At 47.8% G+C, this 21019-nt stretch overlaps 3 protein-coding genes across 15 annotated transcripts in view; 1 reads left to right on the plus strand and 2 right to left on the minus strand.

Moving 5' to 3' along the window:
* The window catches only part of PDLIM2 (PDZ and LIM domain 2), a 53210-nt gene extending 40338 nt beyond the window's left edge, over positions 1-12872 (minus strand). For both annotated transcript variants that reach the window (XM_080982565.1, XM_080982563.1), the window contains exon 1: positions 12735-12872. The gene's annotated coding sequence lies outside the window, so the exon portion shown is untranslated. The remainder of the gene's footprint in view (positions 1-12734) is intronic.
* LOC308464205 (uncharacterized protein) overlaps positions 1-21019 on the plus strand; it is a gene marked incomplete at its 3' end in the record, with an annotated part of 365536 nt that overhangs the window by 181224 nt on the left and 163293 nt on the right. The gene's annotated exons all lie outside the window — the stretch shown is intronic.
* SORBS3 (sorbin and SH3 domain containing 3) overlaps positions 17772-21019 on the minus strand; it is a 78042-nt gene continuing 74794 nt past the window's right edge. For 11 of the 12 annotated variants that reach the window (XM_080982387.1, XM_080982389.1, XM_080982380.1 and 8 more), the window contains one exon: positions 17772-20520. In XM_080982387.1, coding sequence (XP_080838513.1) covers positions 20459-20520 — 62 coding nt within the window. In that variant the 3' untranslated portion in view covers positions 17772-20458. The remainder of the gene's footprint in view (positions 20521-21019) is intronic. The other variant, XR_013979716.1, reaches the window with a different exon arrangement.

The raw sequence follows: 21019 nt of genomic DNA on the forward strand, positions 1-21019 counted from the left end.
CAGTAGTGATGTATGGAAGTGAGAGCTGGACCATAAAGAAGGCTGATCACCGAAGAATTGATGCTTTTGAATTCTGGTGCTGGAGGAGACTCTTGAGAGTCCCATGGACTGCCAGAAGATCAAACGTATCCATTCTGAAGGAAATCAGACCCGAGTGCTCACTGGAAGGACAGATCCTGAAGCTGAGGTTCCAATACTTTGGCCACCTCATGAGAAGAGAAGACTTCCTGGAAAAGACCCTGATATTGGGAAAGATAGGAAAGATGGAGGGCACAAGGAGAAGGGGACGACAGAGGACGAGATGGTTGGACGGTGTTCTTGAAGCTACCACCATGGGTCTGACCAAACTGTGGGAGGCAGTGGAAGACAGGAGTGCCTGGCGTGCTCTGGTCCATGGGGTCACGAAGAGTCGGACACGGCTAAACGACTAAACAACAACAACAAGGGATGGAGAAGCAGCAATGGCAGTGTGTGTTTATCAGCTAGAATGAGGCAGAAAATGGGCATAACTGCCACCACTAGGTAAAGGTAAAGGGACCCCTGACCATTAGGTCCAGTCGTGGCCGACTCTGGGGTTGCGGCGCTCATCTCACTTTATTGGCCGAGTGAGCTGGTGTACAGCTTCCGGGTCATGTGGCCAGCATGACTAAGCCGCTTCTGGCAAACCAGAGCAGCGCATGGAAACGCTGTTTACCTTCCCGCCAGAGCGGTACCCGTTTATCTACTTGCACTTTGATGTGCTTTCGAACTGCTAGGTTGGCAGGAGCAGGGACTGAGCAACGGGAGCTCACCCCGTCGCGGGGATTCGAACCGCCGACTTTCTGATCGGCAAGTCCTAGGCTCTGTGGTTTAACCCACAGCGCCACCTGCGTCCCTTAACTGCCACCACTATGGAGCAACAATTTAGAGAGATAGCAAAAAAGCAGGAGGTCACTTTGGCTTGAGGAGCAAGAGAGGGCTCATTACAGGGTGGGAGTGGCTCCTAGATCTAGGAGAGGAAGGGAGGTCCCCAGAAACGCAAGCAATTGTCAGCGCCAGACATTTGGTGCCGTAGGCCACACCATATTGCTTCCTTCTCATCAAGAAGCAGGAAAGGGGGGGGGGAGCAGTGCTGGCCCAGGAGGCTTTGGTGGGGGAGGCAGAAGACAAGCAAAAGCACCCGGAGAACCAGGCAGGAAGTTCACAGCCACAAGACCTGATTCATATATTTTGCAGCTGAGGCTGGGAAGTTTGCAGCAAAGCACAACCTCCCAGGAGAGGATGCTGGGCTGACATATCCCTGAGCATGCCACGGCTGTTTATGCGGGGGGGGGGGGGGGCAGATAGACCTTGCTGGCAACAGCCCAGGGGCTAAGACCGCAATGAACCAAGTCTCCACAAGGGGTGGGTGAATCAATCAGTTGCCGTCTCTGTCAATTTCTCATTTTTTCAATCTTATGTTCAGTTCTCTGCATTCCCGTATCATTTGTTTTTAAGTCCTCATCAGCCTTTTACTGTGAATTTCCAACATACACATTTTTGTATGCAATTTTGCATAATTTATACACTTTGGCAAATAACATTTCCCCTAATGTAATGAATTTCTGCATTACATCATCAATGTTACTTTCATCAATGCATGCATTTTAATGCATACTTACCTTAGCATACACAACATTACGTGGCTGGAAAATGGCATTGCAAGATTCAGAGAAGGCTGACTGCCTTTTGGTTCATGTATTGTTTCAGAAAGTGCGAATTATGCATAGCTGTCAACTTACAGATTTGAAAATATGGGACCAGCAGCCTCGAAAATAAGGGATCAGCAGCCAAAATAAGGGATTTTAGTCAACCAGCTGAAATACAAAGTGAAAAGGGACCAGATAATTTGGGAGAGCAGCGCCGGTTTTTAGCCCTTCGTTTCCAGAGGTTGCTGCTCAAGACACCAGCTGATGAAACACTACCATTAAATAACTACAAGCAGCAACCACTTTTAGCGCAAAATGAAGTCCAAGCTATGAAGATGCTGCTGCAAACTTCCCAGCCTCAGCTTCTGTATCTTTTCTCTCGTGCTCCATCTGCAGCTCTCAGTTCCATCAAGCGGGGTGGGAGGAAGGGGGGGGAATAGCGCCCGAAGCATAGCTGTCAAGTGTCCCTTATTTGAAGGGACAGTCCCTTATTCCAGCGCCATGTCCCGCTGCTGTCCCTTATTGATGGATGTCCCTTAAATGTCCCTTAAATTTCAAAGGAAGCAGCTCCTCTCCCTCCCTCCCTGCCGGCCAGGGAGGAGGGAGGCTCCAACTGTGTTGCTAGGCTGTGTTGCTCACCCAATAAGTCTAAGAACGACTGGGGGGTGGAGCTTGCATGCCTTGTGTGTGGCTAGTTAATGCAAGCTGAGGGGGTTTTTGAATGCTGGACGCCATTTTGTTGCACGTGCTGCTGCAAACTTTGCAGTGCAAAGCCAGGCCGGGGAGCCATCTTAAGTTGAGGCTGCATAGGCCTTGTGCTGCATGTGATTCAGATTCTATTCAGTTGAACCTCTGGTTACAAAGTTGGTTGGGCAGTGTTCTCGAAGCTAGCAGCATGAGTTTGACCAGACAGCAGGAGGACAGGAAGACTGGAGTGCCTGGAACAGGTGAGGCTGCAGGTCCCTTATTTTGGCTGCTGGTCCCTTATTTTCAAATCTGTAAGTTGACAGCTATGGCCCAAAGTAAACTCACAGATCAGATCATCTATGCTAGTCTACCACTACAAATCTATGGGAGAAGCGCTTGCTGGTTCAGACCTATGGACCTAGCTGGTTTAAGGACCGATTCCTTTGCTGCTGCCTTACTGTGGTATTCTATGATTGTGTTAGGAAGTAGAGGATGTTTATTGATTCTGTGGTTTTTGAAAGCTATGTCTGTTGTATTATATTTTAATCAAATGTTGTAACTGCCCTGGGAACCTTCAAGTTGAAGGGCAGTTTACACATAAAAATAAAATAAATAACGTGCAGGCACCACTTTAAATGTTTTCAGGTGTCTGCTGCCTGAAGGATGAGTGGAAGGATGAGTGACAGATGGCTCAACCAGAACTCACCTTGCCAGATGAAGGACCTGTTGCAGCTCCCTATGTTAAAACACAGTGTGTGACCATCTTGCTAACAAGAGTGAGATCCTGCTAGCACATGATGCCTCTGCTCAAAGATCTGCACTGGCTGCTGATTTGCTACCAGACAAAATTCAAGGTCTTATTATCAGTATATAAAGCCCTTAACAGCTTGGGACCTTGCCCGCTACAAACCCATTCAACCGCTTTGATCTGCAGATTGTGCACTTTTACAAGTGCGACATGATATTTGTTCTGCATCTGCGTGTCTGTCTTGTTTTGTGGCAGCTACCTGTGCTTTGGAACTCCCTGCCTATAAACACTAGGCAGAAACTCGCCTTGTACTGCTTCAGAAAACTGCTTAAAAAAAAACATTCAGCATGCCTATCCAGACATAAAATTAGTTTTGAATATTTAAAACTTTGCTGGTTTTATTTGTATATTATTAATTGTTTTATGCGCACTACTTAGGGGTTGGTTTGTTTTTAATCAAGCAGTTTATAAATTCTTCAAAACAAAAAATAGAAATGTGTCCATCTTAATAGGCTTCCTCAACCGGTCAAGGCGGTTGAAACCCTAAATATGACATGGAAAGGAGTGGCCGGGGGGGGGGCATTGTCAGCCTGAAGGCTGCATTTCTTCATAGGCATCTCCCTGGGTGGGGCAGCGGATGTGACTCCCATCTTTATGTCGTTTCAGTTACACAAAGGTCAACCGTTTCTGCTCCTACATCTCTCCCTTCAGGCAGGCAAGAGCCATTACTGCAGCTCCATGACACATCCCAGCCAGGCAAAAGAGCTGGAGAAGAAGGGAGCAAGGCCTGGGAGCAGAGGATCTGGAGGAGGCCAGACAGAGGCGGGAGGGCCGCTCACTGCCCATTAAAAACATGTGGAAGCCCCATACCCCACACGTCCCCAGGTGGGTTTTTAGCAGGAGCTGAAAAACTGGTAACAGATTTGTAGCTCAGCCTGGGAGCCGGAACTATCCTGCCAAGATCAACTGACAGCAGGTGTGGTGGAGTGGTTAGAGCGTCAGACCTGGACCTGGCAGCCAAGGGTTGAATCCTCACTCCGCCATGAAGCTCCCTGGGCATCCTTGGGCCAGTCAACTGATCTTAGCCTACAGGGCTAAGCCTAGAGGGTTGCTGTGAGGATCAAACACAGAGGAAGGGGCAGCCCAGGGTGCCAAGCCCAGAGGGTGAATTAAGAACAACAACAAGAATAATGCTGCAACCTATATTTATATTTTACTCAAAGTTAGGAGGTGCCAAATCCTTGCTCAAGGCACCATATTACCAAAGTCTGCCCCTGGGAAGAAGTGGGGAGGCCCATGAATGACATTTTGAGCCCTTTGGAGGAACAGAGGGAGATGGATGTAGTAAATGAATCAGACTAGTGTGGGAAATTATGAGATACCAGAGAAAGGGAGAACATTGTGTTAGGAAGAAGGACAGGGAGATTCTGGCACATTCTTTGCTTAAAAAAAATCCCAATATTAAGGTGGAGGAGCGGGAGACAGACAGGCAGTTCCTCAGAAGAAAGAGCCACACAATTTCCTCAAAAGATATGGGGCAGTTTGCCTTTTTAGAGCTAGCAGGGCAGAGGAAAGAGACCAAACAAGTCTTAGTTGCTTCTGCCAGTCATTGGCTCTGGCTTCACCAACTGCTGGTCTCTCTGCCTTCTGGCCGGCCAGTCCCAATGAGTGCAAGCCAGCACTGCTGAGATTTAAGGGGGGAGCAGCATCTGATGTCACTGCAGGCAGCCTTCTTATTGAGCATTTATTCTGATTTGTTTGCACAAAGGTTGTAGGGAGGATATATGGCATTGCCTGCCCACTGAGCAGTCACTCTGATTTGTTGGTGGGGAGGTTACATGGGGTGGGTGTGAAGCAACTGTTATCTCACACTTTCCAGGGCATTTCCTCATCACTTTCCTTACCACAGAAAGTCTGGTTTGGGGGGGGGGTGTTGCACAAGAGCACCATATCCATTACTACAATTGCTCAACTTGGAATTTGCCACTATGTGCCCTAAGTCACCCTGCACTGAGGAAAAGATTCATTCATAAATGTGACCACCACAAGTAGGGGTGTGTTTTTTTAAGGTACCCTAAAAACAGTTGTAGCTTGGTTGGTTTAAACAGTAGATTAGACAAAAATCATGGAGGATAAGGCTAGGGTCATGTTCTTCTTCCACTGCCAGAGGTGGGATGCCTCCAAATACCAGTTCACGAGAGTTGCGTTCAGGTCCTGCTTGCTTTCTTCCCACAGGCACCTGGTTGGTCACAGTGAGAAGGGGATGCTGGACTAGATGGGCCGCTGGCCAGATCTTGCAGACTCTTCTTATAGTCTTAAAAACTATCCATCGCCCTTTTACTTAGTGTGAGAGGGAAGCCTGCAAGCCGTGTTATTTCCCAATTGCTCACTAACAGTGCGGTCAGATTCCCCTTCCTTGTTCCTTGTGTACATCTAATGCATGGAGAGGACAGGGCGACTGAGTTCTGCCCCCACTGTTGGCCACGCATCCCAGTGTCTGCACATTAAGTGCAATGCTTTAAAGTAGGGACAGGTGTAGGGAACCCTCCCAGTCCTACCTGGAAATACTGGAGGACTGGACCTGGGACCTTCTGCATGCAAAGCAGAATGTTCCAAAGAAGTGGTGTGGAGCAGCCATGTAGCCTGGAGGATTGGTTCTCCACCGCTGCTTGAAAGGGGAGCCTTAGTGCAAACAGCCGTAGGCTTTGCACCCATTCAGGAACTCTGGCCACATAGGTTTTGTGACTAGGTGGAGAGCCTGCAGGATACTTTGTCTATAACATGCTGACATCAGGGCATGGAATGCTATCAACTAGATCACAGAAGAACCCTAGATTTCTTTTAAGTTACATTAAGTTAAGCTATACTCATTTGTGAGAAAGTCTTTGGGAGAAAACACACACAGAGGAAAAATCCATGCCTGCTGCCTTGCGGGAAATCATGCAAGAGAGGAAAGGCTACACAAATCCGGAGTGGAGTCCTGAAGACAGTTGGATGGCACCTTGTACGTCTCCTTCCAGCAACTCCTTCAGCCAAGCTGATGCCAAACGTCTTGCTCTGCTTTCCTTTGGACCCCATCAGTGAGGCCGAGAAAGAGGGGAGTCTTGTTATCTGGGCAGCCCAGGACCTCCAGACACACGGCCCAGGCTTGAGCCCCAGAGAAGTCACTTTGATGCTGCTAGTGCAGCAAAAACAATGTGGGAGGCAAGCAGCAGTTGTGAGTTCCTGGTCTCTGCAGCCACAGCAGGTGCTGTGATTCTCTAGAAGTTTGACTTCACCCCTAGAGGCACACTCCATTGTCTGTCGAGACAGATGGATGGAAACAACAACTCATCTTTTGATGATTTAAGTTTTTCATGGCCTTTTGAAATGGCTATAACAAAAGAAGCTGAACTGAACCATGTTAGCCATTAGAGTTAACAGTGATAAAAAGAGCCCAGATGAAAGAACAACAGTGATCAAATGGCAAGTGGAGCTTTATTTGTGAGAGACTTGCTCCTACCTTATAATACTGGCTATTTTAAGGCATGCAGCAACAGCCTCCAATTGAGCCTGAGCGTCCCAAGGAAAGGCAAAACTTTGACACCCTCAGCTCACTTGAGAGAATCAGCAGAGTCACACCAGCCTCTGTTCACCCACATAGTCCACCGTGAAATCCTGAACTCCGCTCAACAGCAAAGTGAGGAAATGCTAACACAACACTCCTGATGCCCCACATTAATGCAGCCTGGATAGGACCAAACTTAGGGCCAGATCTACCTTGGTAATAAACTGAGAAATAGCAATGGATATATGAGCAAACAGTTAACACCTCATCTGGAAGGAAAGAAGGAAGAACTGGGTTTACAGCAGCCCAGCCCCAAACCTTGGCTTTATGTGTAATTGCAGCAGGATTAGGAGGTTGCTGCTTTCCCTATTGGACTGGATCAAATATTGGGGTGGATCAGCACTTGGCAGCTGATCCAAAGTAAAAGCTTCCCCCATTGTCTGGAGAGCAGCTTCCTCCAAAACACACCCTGGGGTGGGGGGAGCAGATCCTGAATAGCTCAAGGGGAGGCCTGAGGGCCATGCATATTCTCTGAACTAAGAGTTGCATCCAACTCAGTTCAAAGCATAGCGAACCCACCAAAATAAAGAAACCTGTTAGTGCTACACTGGACACAAGCCTAAGTGCCCATGTTCCACCAGTGCAAGGATTCCCACATGCGCAACATAGAATCTTAGCGCTGAATGAGACCCAAGGGTCATCTAGTCCAACTTTCCTTCCAGGTATAGGCAAACTTGGCCCTCCAGATGTTTTGGGACTTCAACTCCCATCATCCCTAGCTAACAGGACCAGTGGTCAGGGATGATGGGAGTTGAAGTCCCAAAACATCTGGAGGGCAGAGTTTGCCTATGCCTGTTCTAGAGATTCCCCCAACCCTTTGGAGCTGATTTGGGAAGGATGTAGGACAAGAAGCGGGGATGAAGTTCTGTCACACAAGCAGAAATCCTTGTGCGGATGGAACGCGCAATTTGAATACTGTCCTGAGTCATGCCCATTAAGTTCAGTAAGTCTACTTTGAGTAGGACTAGCATCGACTACAACCCTAAATATTACATTATATATGAAATACAAATTCTGTGTCTTGAAAAGATGAATTCTGAAAAGTGTACCAATCATGCCAAATACTAGCAAATTAAGCTTGCTTATTCTTCATAATTAATTCTGCTTTCAATAAATACGGGGCGAGGAATTTTGCAGTGCTATGAAGCTTTGCAACTTCTGAGAAGCTGGCTTGATGATGTTTGTCATGCATCGTCTGTAACTATCAAGTCTACCTTTGCAGCCTGAAGGGCTTAAGTGCTACCTCCAGGAACTATTTCACTTCCTAGGAGCAAAATGAAGCCTCCATGTGCAGGGGCACTATATCACTGGGACAGCATACCAAAGAGGGAAGCAACCTTGCAAGCTTCTCGGAGGCATCTAGATAGTTGCTACTATAATCAAAACGGAATCAGTTTGGAAAGACAAGTCAACTCCATATGCCAAACTTGTGGGAAAGAAATGAAAGCGATCAAGCATTCCAACGAGGGCCCCCCCCCCCATTAGGAAACACAATAGGTTCTGAAGCAGATCAATGCAGGAGAACTGGAAAAGTCCTGGGGCTAAACCCCAATGAGAAGAGGAAACAGGAGGCTCCTATGAAGTCTTCTCACCCATCCAAGAATAGTCCCTGCCACACCCCTGCTGGTGTTCACAGAGCTTAGTCAAGTCACTCCTCCGCTCCTGTCATTACCACACTGCCATAAAGAGCTGTGTGAGCTGGCCAAGTCTGTGGCACACGCAACACGCAAATCAGAGTCTGAAAATGTGGGGTGCAGGGAACATGCTTGAATGTTAAAATGAGAGGTGCATCCGGGTGGGCCACATTCTGCCCCAGAAACATTTTTCACTGAGAGAGATGCTGCTCTCCATCTCACTCTCTCCTAATCCTACCTAGATCCCAGAACCATCCAATGAATCTGAATGTTGGAAGATTCCAGGCAGACTAAAGAAGTTCCTCACACACAGCTAAACTACAGAATTTGCTCCAACAATAAGTCGCAGTGACCACCACTTGCATGGCTTTACAAGAGAACAGGATGAATTCCTGAAGGAAAAGGCCATCAATGGCTATTAGTGCCCAGCCATGACGACTATTTCCAGGGTCTAAGGCAGGGGTCCTCAAACATTTTAAGCAGGGGGCCAGTTCACTGTCCCTCAGGCACTGTTGGGGGTCAGACTATAGTTTGAAAAAAACATGAACGAATCCCTATGCACACTGCACATATTTTATTTGTGGTGCACAAAAAACAGGAAAAACAATACAATATTTAAAATGAAGAACAATTTTAATCAACATAAACTTATAACTATTTCAATGGTGAAAGAATGTACCTTCAGTTTCTTTACATTTCCAACATTTATTGTCGGGCAAATGATAGATTTTTGCAAGCTTAACTGGTGTCATGTACCACCTGTATATCATTTTCATAATATTCTCTCTTAAGGCATTGCATGCCGTGAACTTCATACCTGTGGTCCATAACTGTTCCCAGTCAGCAAACATAATGTTATGTCCAACGTCTTGTGCCCATTTAATCATAGCAGATTTCATCCTGAGTATTCCATTTCAACAGCAAGTTATACATCTTTGATAAAGTCTTAGTTTTGGGTTCTAACAGTTCTGTTTCTAATTTTGATTTTTCCACCTGGAAGCCAATTTTCTTGTCCAAATTATATGCCTCCATTATCTGATAATAATGAAGCCAGTCTCGCACTTTGTTTTTTAGTTTCTCAAAACTCTGCAATTTCAATCTGTCTCCCTCTTGTTCCAGAATTTCCCAATATTTCGGCCATTTGGCCTCCATATTGAGCTTTTTCAGTGCTTTCGCTTCCATCGGTGACAACCACCTTGGGGTTTTATTTTCCAATAAATCCTTATATCTTATCCAGACATTAAACAATGCTTTCCTGACAATATGATTCTTAAATGCTTTATGTGCTTTGACTTTGTCATACCACAAATATGCATGCCATCCAAATACATTATTGAAACCTTCTAAGTCCAAAATGTCTGTGTTTTCAAGAAGCAGCCATTCTTTCAGCCAGCAAAAAGCTGCTGATTCATAATAAAGTTTAAGGTCTGGCAGGGCAAATCCACCTCTTTCCTTTGCATCCGTTAATATTTTAAATTTTATTCTGGGCTTCTTGCCCTGCCAGACAAATCTAGAAATATCTCTCTGCCACTTCTTGAAGCAATCCATTTTGTCCAAAACTTGCAATGTTTGAAACAAAAACAACATTCTAGGCAATACATTATTTCACCTTTGGTGGACATGCCCAAGGATTAAGGCTTTCTGGGAGATGATTTATAATGAAATGAAAAGGGTATTTAAATATACCTTTCTGAAGAAACCAGAGGCTTTTCTCCTGGGCATAGTCGGCCAAATGGTGCCAAAGAAGGACAGAACTTTCTTTATGTATGCTACAACAGCAGCAAGAATACTTACTGCAAAGTACTGGAAGACACAAGATCTACCCACTCTGGAAGAATGGCAGATGAAGGTGATGGACTACATGGAATTGGCGGAAATGACTGGTAGAATCCGTGACCAGGGAGAAGAGTCGGTGGAAGAAGATTGGAAGAAATTTAAAGACTACTTACAGAAATATTGTAAAATTAATGAATGTTAGAATGATGCCAGAATGAAGTTAAGTGGTTTTAGCAGCAATGTCATAAAGGTGTATGCAAAAATGGATGGTTAATAGGTGAGAATCTAAAGCTATAATATATTAAGTTAAAGGATTAAGATAAAAACAGAGAGGGAAAGGAATTGCTGAATTAACCAATGGAATTGGAATACGAAAAAGGGAGGTGAGAGGAGGTCAGGGAAGTAAGGAAATGAAATGTAAGATACGGAAGGATTAATTTGTTTTTAAGTGTTTTTTCTAATTCTTTTTTTCTATACTTTGTATGTTTTTTCTCTTTTTTTGTATTTTACCTTGTCTTTTTTATTTTTAACTACGTAATTTTTTGTTTCTGAAATTTTAATAAATATCATTTAAAAAATATATATATAAGTATTTCAATGGGAAGTATGGACTTGCTTTTGGCTAATGAGATGGTCAATATCTCCTCCCATCTGCTCTGCCGGGCGGCGGAATGAGGCTCCCCAGGCCCAGTGGCCACTTTCCTGTCCCGCCTCAGAGCGTAACAGCTGAAAAGGGAAAGCAGGGGGCGGCTGACCTCCCCCCCCCCCCCGTGGCTGCCTCACTCAAGTTTCTTGCCTCACGCAGCGCAGCCAAAGGAACTCTCAGCCACGGACCAGAGATAGAGAGAATGCAAAAGCGCCGACCAGCCTGCTGCGCATGCGCAGGATCACATCATCCCTCCTGTTGCATGCACACCGCCCCCCCTCCCCACAACCAACCAGCCACACGCGCTATGAACAGACGCCGGATGCCAAGGTCGCACTCGCACATGGGATGCTGTACTTCCTTTCGCCATAGACCCATCAGACAGCGATGAGTTCTGCAATTGCTGGCCGGGCTGGGTTCAGGACCCTGACGAGCCGGATCTGGACCATGGCCTGTAGTTTGAGGACCCCTGATCTAAGGCTGGCATCACAAGCAGGGAGAGTGCTGCTGTTATGTAGCTATTGAATGGAGAGAAAGACACTCTGCACATGCTCAAGGGCACGCAGTTCTTTATTATATTACCTGGCAATGAGAACCAATTTCAGGGCAAACCTTTCGGAGGAGGGACTGAATCAGCAAGCCCACCAGAGACAGACCTCCGTTCAGAGACAACATTGACACAAGGTGACCACATTCCAAAGGATTAGACCAGGCACAGGCAAACTCTGCCTTCCAGGTGTTTTGGGACTACAACTCCCGCCATCCCTAGCTAACAGGACCAGTGGTCAGGGATGATGGGAGTTGAAGTCCCAAAACATCTGGAGGGCCAACTTTGCCTATGCCTGGACTAGACTCTTCCTGGGGGTAAGGGGGTCGGGGAAAGACTCTGGGCACCTTAAATCTAAGAAAATTTATTGAGGCATAAGCTTTCCAGCACCCGATGGCGTCAGCTTGTCCTCCGCTAGCATTCCAGGTCTCTTCCGTAGCCACACACAACAGGGTGGGATTGTGCTGGGAAGGACTGAAAGGTGCGCTCCCTGACCCACCCCAGACAAGTAAGGGCTCTCTCAAACCAGATCCATACTAAAGAGCTTCTCTCCGCAGGCAGGTTCCCCACGTGCCACGTCAGTCACGATAGCCATGGCGCTGCAGATGCTGCTGGAATGCTACTCCCATAATCTCAACCGCTAGGCATGCTGGCCAGGGGAATGGGGTCCCACAACGGCTGGAGAGTGACAGGCTCCCCATCCCTGATTTGAGGAGAGCTTCCTTTCTCCATGTGATGGATATACCCTGAGCCAAAAAACAGACCCACCTGCTCACCTCTCCCTTCCTCAGTGGCCTCCCCTCTGGCAAATTGCAGACTGGAAGCTCCAAGCACAAGAGCCTGTCCGCTTGAATTCTGTGAAGAGCCTTGGCCCCCTTTCCAGAAGGAGAGGAGCACAGAAGGACAGGAGGAGCTGGGAGGAAGAAGCAGCATTTTCGGGACCAGGTGTCCCTCTCCTTGAAAGGGGAGCCCATCAGTCGCCAGACTCGCGAAGCCTCTTGAATGCCCCTGAAACGCCAGAATGCGAGTCTCGTTCGAGCGGCGAGGAATCTGTTTACTCTTATTTACAGATCTCCTTTAAGCTACAGCTAAAAAGAACAACTGAAGTCATGCGACAAGAACAGGGCAATCAAAACTAAGAGCCCCCACCCTTTCCCCAATAAAAAGACACCGGAGGGAAAAGTAACTTGCTTAATTTGATTGCGGAAAGCATCCCCGAAAGAAATAGGAGCGAGGGAATTTGTACGGTGCGCGCAAAATCTTCAAGAGGCAGGGAGTTCCAAAGAACGGGGAGGACGGGACGCACCTCGGGCATGATCTTGGTTCTTCCCTCCCCGGCCCAGACCCCGCAGCCCCGCAGCCCCGAGCGGAGCTCCTGCGCCAACTTCACCTGTCGGGCTGCCCCCCCCCCCGGACACTCACCGCCAGACGGGGCTCGGGGGGCCCGAAGGCGCCGAGGAAGAGGCGCGCCGGAGAGGCCGGGCGGCGGCGGCGGCGGCAGCGGGAAAGCGGCGCAGCGCAACACCGGGCGGCGGCGGAGGAGGAGGAGGAGGAGGAGGAGGCGGCTGCTGCCCCGGGCGCCCCGAGCTGCTCTGGCCGCGCGCCGCCGCCGCCGCCTCCTCCTCGCTCCCGCGAAGGGGCGGACGCGCCTCCCTGGTGGGCCGGCGGCGGCGAAGGGAGCGGAGGCGAGCGCCTCCTTCCGGAGCCCCGGAGCCCCTGCAGGCGGCGGCTGCTGCTGCCCTGCGCCTTGGCTCGCGCGGCGCCCCTGCTCGCTCTTCGCTGGAGCGCGGAAAGGCACTGGTTGAATGCCCCAGATGGGGTTGGACTACAACTCCCGTCATCTCTGACCGCTGGTCCTGCTAGCTAGGAATGATGGGCGTTGTAGTCCAACCCCATCTGGGGACCCGAGGCTGAGAAAGACCTCTGGCCCCCGTCCCCATTGCTTACGCACAACAACCCTGCGAGGGAGGTTAGGCGGAAAAGACTTCCTCCAGGGAACGCTGTGGCCGAGGGAGGATGAAAACCTGGCTCTCCCCAACTACAGTCCAGTATTTTAACCACTACACCACCTGGCTCTCAACATGCTGCTTGATTAAAATCTAGGGCTGACTAGTCCATCATCTCACTTCCAGCAATAGGTGCTTCGGATAAACCCAAAAGCAGGGGTGTGGCATCTGTGGCCTTCCAGATGTTGCTGGACTTCAACCCGGGTTGCCCTTGACCACAAGCTCTGCTGGCCAGGGAAGATGGGAGTTAGACCAACATCATCTGGAAGCACAGAGGCTCTTCATTCTGGGCTGTAAGGAGAGACAAAAGCCCTCCCAGGTTGCACTGCCCTCTGGGAACATCCATCTTAATGCAAAGAAGCTAAGGCTGCAACTGTGAACATTTTCTTTGTAAACCACATTGAGTTTTCTTACAATCAAGCGGTGTATACATGTTATGCAATCAATAGAAACCCATAACGTCTATGGGAGTAAGCTTCCTGGAGTTCTGTGGGGCTCACTTCTGAAAACATTCACACATCTAGGACTGGGCTGCACTGCCAGTGGTGGCACCATCAGCGTAGGGCTCTGGGGCAGAAGTCCAGGGTAGTCCAGTAGAAGCAGGAGGGGCCCTAACCCAGAGGAAGGAGCGTAGTTCCATGACAGAGCATCTGCTGTGCATGTAGGCAGCCTGAAGCTCAGACTCTGGCATCTCCAGGGGGGGCTGGAGAGCCTCTGCCAACCAGTGTAGACAACACCAACACCCCTCCTACGCAGGTCAAGACAGGAAGGGGCAGCAGCCGCAGTGCCTGCATCCTTGAGGAACCAGCAGTGGTCCCCTGATGCCAGCACAGATTGTGTCTGAACTCACCTGTGAGTAAACAGGGCATTTTAGACTTGGGGCTTAATGGCCTCGCCTCCCTTAGATGGTGATGTGTATCGCTTCACTTGTTTCAAAATATGGCAAGCCGGCCCTGCTACCTCTGGGACCCTTTCTGCCCATGCCAGTGAGCTGAGCCCAGGGTGTCTGCCCCAAAGTCCTGCCCTGGCAATAGCCCCTTGCACTCAGTGGGGCTTGCTGCTGCTGTTGGCCTCTGCCTGTCTCGAGAGACAATGGAGTGCTCCTCCGGGGGTGAAGTCAAACTGCTGTGTCAGCAGCACCAGTGTGACCTCCTTGGGGCACAAGCCTGGGCCGTTTGTATGGGGGTCCTGGGCTGTCTCCCTCTCAGCCGTACTGATGGGGTCCAAAAGAAATCAGAGCAATACATTTGGCACCAGCTCGACTGCAGGAGCTGCCAGAAGGAGGCAGACTTCCAAATCACAATGAATGAGCTCATGCCTCACTGGCCTTTGCAAAGAGATGGTCTTACATCTGGCCTTTCAACTTCAGCAAATTTTGAATTTGGTTTATGAGACTTTTGACACCATATTTTAGTTAAAAACAAGGGCACAGCTCAGGCGGATGCACCGTCTTGGGAGATGTAAGCCCCATTCAGTTCAACGGGACTTGGTCCCTCCCTACTAAATGCACTGCAGCCTTAGAAAAACTGACCTGAAAGAGTGAAACCAGAATGGAGGCAGGGTGGGCAATGTCTTGCCTCTCCCACCAAATTTAATCACTTACTCCAATGACAGAATGTTTGCACTATAAGTTAAAGCGCAAATCTCACTGCGTCTCTTTGGTTCCACACTTTGTAATCCATTAAAGCTGAAGGAAACAGGATTGTCATGCATTAGAGAGGGCAAGAAGGGGAAACCTGCAGATTCAATTCTTACAATTTAGAGCATTAAAAATGCTTAGACTAACAATATTTTTAGTACCAGCTGATCTCTCTCATCTCCATATCTGAGGGAAGTATCTTGAAGTGACTTTAGCAATCCTCTCTGCGAAGACTTATTTACTAAAAACTTTTAAAAAGAAATAAATGTGTTGCATTTCAGCAAAATAATGGTACAAAAGCAAATGTGCTTTTCTTTCCAGAATTTAAGAGAAGGGCGCGCCTCAGTGGGGCAGCACATGCTGCAGTGCAGATCCTAGGTTTGTTTGTTTATTTACGGAATATCAATTTTATATCTGATGAAATGGTTTTGCTGTTTTTGGAATTTGATTATTAGTTTTGCTGCTTTAGAGTTTGTTAAATTGATTTTAGTGTTTGCAGAACTTGTATTCTGTGTTTTATTCCACTTTTATTGTGTGCACCTGCTTTGGTGGCTTAATGATGAGAAATGTGTTTAATAATAATAATTTATTATGTATTTGTTCACCATGAACAATATAGATAAAAGTACAATACCAATAGATGATCAATAATAATTCAAAGTATAAGGCAACAAAGTCTTAGGTGGATAAAAGTCCTAAGCATGTATCTAAAATAGTAGATTGTTGGTGGATTCCTTAACTTGAATGGCAATAAATTCCATATTAAGCATGACTTTAATCCTCGTCATCTTCAGGTAGGGCTGTAAGAAACCACTGCCTGAAACCCTTGGAAGCTGTCAGCCAATGGCCTTAAGAAGTATGAGGCAGATTCCTGGGCGCTTTATTGTGTGTTACTGTTAGCATCCGTCTGTCTAGAGAGACAAGGGAGTGAAATATTTGTGAGGGGCAGGGAGAAGATTGCCCTTCCCAAATGGCACCCTAGACGATCACAGCCCCTCTGCACAGGCAATATAAAAAACTGAAGGCATGTCTGCAAAATAGGTTTGTGTCTGGAGCCAGAAAGAGGTCTTTTGTTTTGCCCTGAAGCCTAATTCCCTCTGTCTCTTGAGGTCAGTCAATAAACTCTGTAAAACCCTAAAGTGACTAAGGCTGGGAGGCAGCTGACAAAGACAGACCCAGCCAGGCTCAGGTATGTTGCTCAGCCTACCTCCATGCTAATCTCTGTGTACACTTGACTACTGAAAAACAAGCATGTCATGCTGCTGTGGGCAGGGACATCTAGGGACAGAGACAGAAGATCAATGGGTTGTATCCAATGGTAGTCCTACTCAGGGTAGACCCATCAAAGTCCATGGGTGTGATAATTTAGATTCACTAAGCTCAGTGGGCTTACTCTAAGTAGAACTTTGTTGGCAACAACCCAATTGCATTCTCTCTCAACACTTTTATATACAGAGGAAGTATTTGCATCTCAGAGGCTTAAATTGCCATTTTTTGCTTTTACTGACCTGCTCATGTGCAACAGCAGCTTGATATGTGCCATGTGGACATATCAAGCTAACAAAATAAAAGTGATGTGAAAATCTTCAGCTACTCAGTTTCTGCACATCCAGCTATTGTTAAAGGAAGAGGTAAAGGTAAAGGGACGCAGGTAGTGCTGTGGTCTAAACCACTGAGCCTCTTGGGCTTGCTGATCGCAAGTTCGGCAGTTTGAGTTCATGTGACTGGGTGAGCTCCCGTTGCTCTGTCCCAGCTCCTGCCAACCTAGCAGTTTGAAAGCATACCAGCGAGAGTAGATCCAATAGGTACCATTGTGGTAGGAAAGTGAATGGCATTTCCATGCGCTCTGGCTTCTGTCACAGTGTCCTGTTGCACCAGAAGTGGTTTAGTCATGCTGGCCACATGACCCCAAAAGTTGTCTGTGGCCAAATGCCAGCTCCCTGGCCTGAAAGTGAACTTTGACTGGACTTAACCATCCAGGTGTCCTTTACATTTAAGAGAGAGGAAAAGAGCCATTCAAAAGGAAGGGGGGAAACTGTCAGAGAAGAGAGAAGCCCTAGACAGGGCTTCTTCCCCCCACTATCTACCCTGAATTTTCTTCCTTGCTGTTTCTACACTATTTACTGCTCCCAATACCCCTCAAATTGCTTTTCTTTTAGAAAAAAAATGTGGCGGTATTGTGCACCCTTGAGTGCCCCCAGAATAAGGCACTGCCCCCTCAACTCCTTGCAAATCTGTTTTGTTCTTTCTCACACAATCAGTATTTGATTTGCAAATGACATTAAATAGCTCTGTATATAAACAAATGTATGGGGATCTCTCTAACCTTCCATTTTAAACTGTGATGTTGCTGGATCTCGCATGGCAGAATTAGGGGATGCAGTCTCCCCTGAGGCGCTCAGGATTGTCAAGGTCCAAGGGCAGAGGCTGGGCGTTGTCCCTGCTGTGAGACGCTCAGCCATCGTGCCTCTGCACCAGAGGAATCTTCACACTGGTACCTCAGGCAGAAAATCCAAATGGCAATGTTTCCAACATTAACACATGGCAGGGGGACAACTGAAGACTTTACACTGCCTTTCTAGAAAAGTACACAAGCCAGAAGTTCTCCAGGCCAAACTCCATGAAGTAAGTAAGAGCTGCACTATACCACACAGGATAACTTCCCAAGGGACAGGGCTTCTAGAGTCAATTTGTCTATCTCCCACCCGTCAGGGCTCCCAAAATTAGCCATTTAAGATCGTGCTCTCTTGCTCTCTGCCTTTGTGGGATCTTCAATCTGTGGACGCTTTAGAAACAACACGGCAAGAGTCACACTTGACTTTAGATCAGTGACATTTTATTGGCAGGACAAGCTGTATAGGCAATAATATGAAGGACTCTCTTGTCCCAGAGCGAACCAGACAGCCACTCGCCTCCTCCAAGCTGACCAAGTTCAGTGGTGCTGTGCAGCGCAGGCACAACACATCTCCGAATGATGTGTCAGGTCAGGAGACCCAGTCTTATCCAAAACGCTAGATGAGGTTGTTTCAAATAGTGGTGGTTGGGGTTCCTCCCAAGTTGTGAGAGAGAAGAGAGATGAGCTCTCCCACAAGAGGATTTGCCGTCTCTACCAAACTCCCCTTGCAAAAGTGCTGCTTCAAGGGAGTGATGGGTTGACAGCAGGGCTGCCCCCAACACTTTGCTGCTGGAGACAAACAAGACGCTGGTGCCCCCCCCCCTCGTTCCACATACAGAAGCTGAATGGACCAGGACTATGTTTCAGTGAGGCACCTGAATCGCATTTTGAGGCTGTACACACTCCATACATTTAAGGCACATTTGAAGCACAGGGTCTCTTCCAACTCTACAATTCTATGATTCTGCCTCCCCCCCCCCCCCAAAAAAAAAGAATCCTGGAAACCAGCTTGTTAAAGGTGATGGGAATTGTAGCTTTTGAGGGGTAAACTATGGTTCCCATGATTTTTTTGGGGGGTGCTTTAAAGGTATGGTGTCTAAACTGCCTAAGACTGGCAAGAGGATCACATCCTGCACAGTGCTCACCTGATGAAAGCAAGCTACTTTAGGGCAGGCTTATGGCACACACAGTTCTGATCCCATGAAGGGCATTGCTGAGCCCCTTCAGCATCTGCCACCTGAGGCAGCTGCCTCACTGCCTCATGATAGGGAGGACCAGTGAACTTGGGCATGCGCCACGGTCCTTTGCTATGTGCTGGTTCTGTGGCATATGCAGCAGGAAAGGCTTCCTTGAAGGTAAAGAGTCTGGAAACCACTGAGCCAAGATGCTGAGTCTGAACCTGCAAGGTGCTGTTACCATGTTTCTTAAAAACAAAAGGCAGCCCCTGTTGTTTACCTAGAGCAGAGACTCAACTCCACCAGGGCTGGTCTCAACCTGCACATCTTCTCTCCACGGGTGGGACTCTCTCAACTTGCACAGCTGTTCTGCTGCAGTGTGGAGGACAATTTTGTTAGCACTGTGCAAGAGGCTGCAGGAGACATAGATGTCACAGTGTTCTTGGCCCAATACAATCCCCCACTGTCTCTTTCCTCTGTTTTTTTCTGCCTCACCAGCTGCATACCCCTAGAAGTTTGAGAACAGCTCAAGCTGCGGCTACTCTAGCCACTAGAGAATATCTTTAGACCTAGAAATCTCCCTCCGGTCTTGACCCTTGACTTTGGAGGTGAAAGGAGACTGCCAGAATGGAAAGTTCAAGGAGATTAAAGGCAGGATACAGGCAACTTACAAACAGGCCCAGATTTCTAATGCCAGGATAGGAGTCCTGCGGGTCTCCAACGGTGTCTGGCATTTGCTGCTGGGGGCAGGAATGAGATGCATCTTCAGAGAGGAGCTGTGGACAATGGGCACTTATGCAAAAGCAGTAACCACTACTGCTTCTTAGTTGGGGTCAATTAGCACAGATGTCAGTAACCGTAACAGGACTGAATTCTCCCCTTCACTTCCTTCCTTTGACCCCCAACAATTGTATCAATATTAAACCCTTTGTAGCAGGTGCTCAAAATTAGGCGAGGAGGAGGATGAAGATGAACTGCAAGTAAAGACAGAGAGTTTAGGCTAAAGGAATGCTCAAAGTGTGCTCTAGCTGCAGAGTAGCCCTAGGAATCTGCTAACTCTCCAAGTGATCACATCTTTTAGTTTAACACAAGCAAGATAGTGCATCCACTCACAGGAATGATTGGAAGTTATTTTGATCAAAGTTCTAAATGAATCCTTTAGATGGAGAGACCATTTAGATGGACCTCCAGCAGCCAAAGCCTTTGAGGGAAGTTGGGCAGGGTACAAAAATGTTACTACTGGTAGCCACGCGGCCTTGCATACACTTGGTGGAGCAGCCTCCTCTAGGCAGGGTCCATGGATTCCCATGGAACACAGAGAAGGTTGTGGGTGCTCAGAGAGCGCCGTCAACTCTTCAGTTGTGGTGGGACATTGGTTACAGAGTCTGCAGAACACCACAGCAGTGTTTGTGGTCCATTGCAAGGAAGCAGGATCTTTCTGGAGATTTGATGCAGGGCAATCACAGGGTCCCAATCCTATCTCCACCTTGCACTGCTGCTATGAGAGCTGGCAGAAGGGCTGGCACTCCCAGATTTGCCCACAAAGAGGAAACTCAGTTGGGCCACAGCTAGCAAAGAGCCCAGGAGGTTATCTGCATTGTCTGCTTAGCCTGAGTCTCTTGCTTGTCACAGAAAGGCTTGAAATAATGATGCTTCATAAATACTGGAGGGTGGGGGAAATAAGAGTGTGATCACCCTGTACAAGGAAGCCAAGACACAGAAGTGGAAGGCGGTGGTCAAGGAACAGAGAACTCCAGGGTACAAGCAGCAAGACCTTCCTTGAACAGAACTTGGGCTCCAGGCTGGCTCTCACACGACCACCTCTTTTTGCTCCTTGTCTACAGATTGTGGGGCATCTTTCCAAGGAAACCGGATACAAGAGCAGCAGATTCAGTTTCCACTTGGCACACAAGCGGTTGGTCGAGGAGCAGTCACACAGGGGCAACATAATTCCCAGGGAAAGTGCCAAATTTATGTGTTCTTCTAGATACACCTAAGGTACAAACAAAAGGAAAACAAGAATCCCTGATGAAGGAAAGAGGCTCAAGGTTGCCCACCCTGCAGTAGAAACCTTTCCCAGGAGTGTCCTGAAAAAACCTTTTGAAATAAACATTGGCCTCTAAGGAAGCACTAATTCACTGCACTAATTCACTCTTCACTCTGAAGCACCAGCTTTTTTGGCCACAGTTATGTCCTTCCACATCCTGTTTTCGGGGCCTTTCCGGAACTTTTGGTTCTATTGCAGCTACTCAAGAGCATGATCTGGAGGGTAATGATTCTACATCACCCACACCATGCTGGACTATTCAATGGGTGAACACAGGGGAAAATGAAGGGACCTTAGTTCCAATGTACTTTTTGCCATTTCTAGGCTCCAATTAAAACATGGGCATGTGGGCAGTGACCAGTGCCAGGTAAAAAGTTTGCACCATAGCGATGAAAGGGTAGAGTGTCATACTCTACAGGTATCACATTCCTGCAAGCCAAATGCT

Source organism: Podarcis pityusensis (genome assembly GCF_964106645.2).
Source record: "Podarcis pityusensis genome assembly, chromosome: 15".
Classification (NCBI taxonomy): Eukaryota; Metazoa; Chordata; class Lepidosauria; order Squamata; family Lacertidae; genus Podarcis; species Podarcis pityusensis.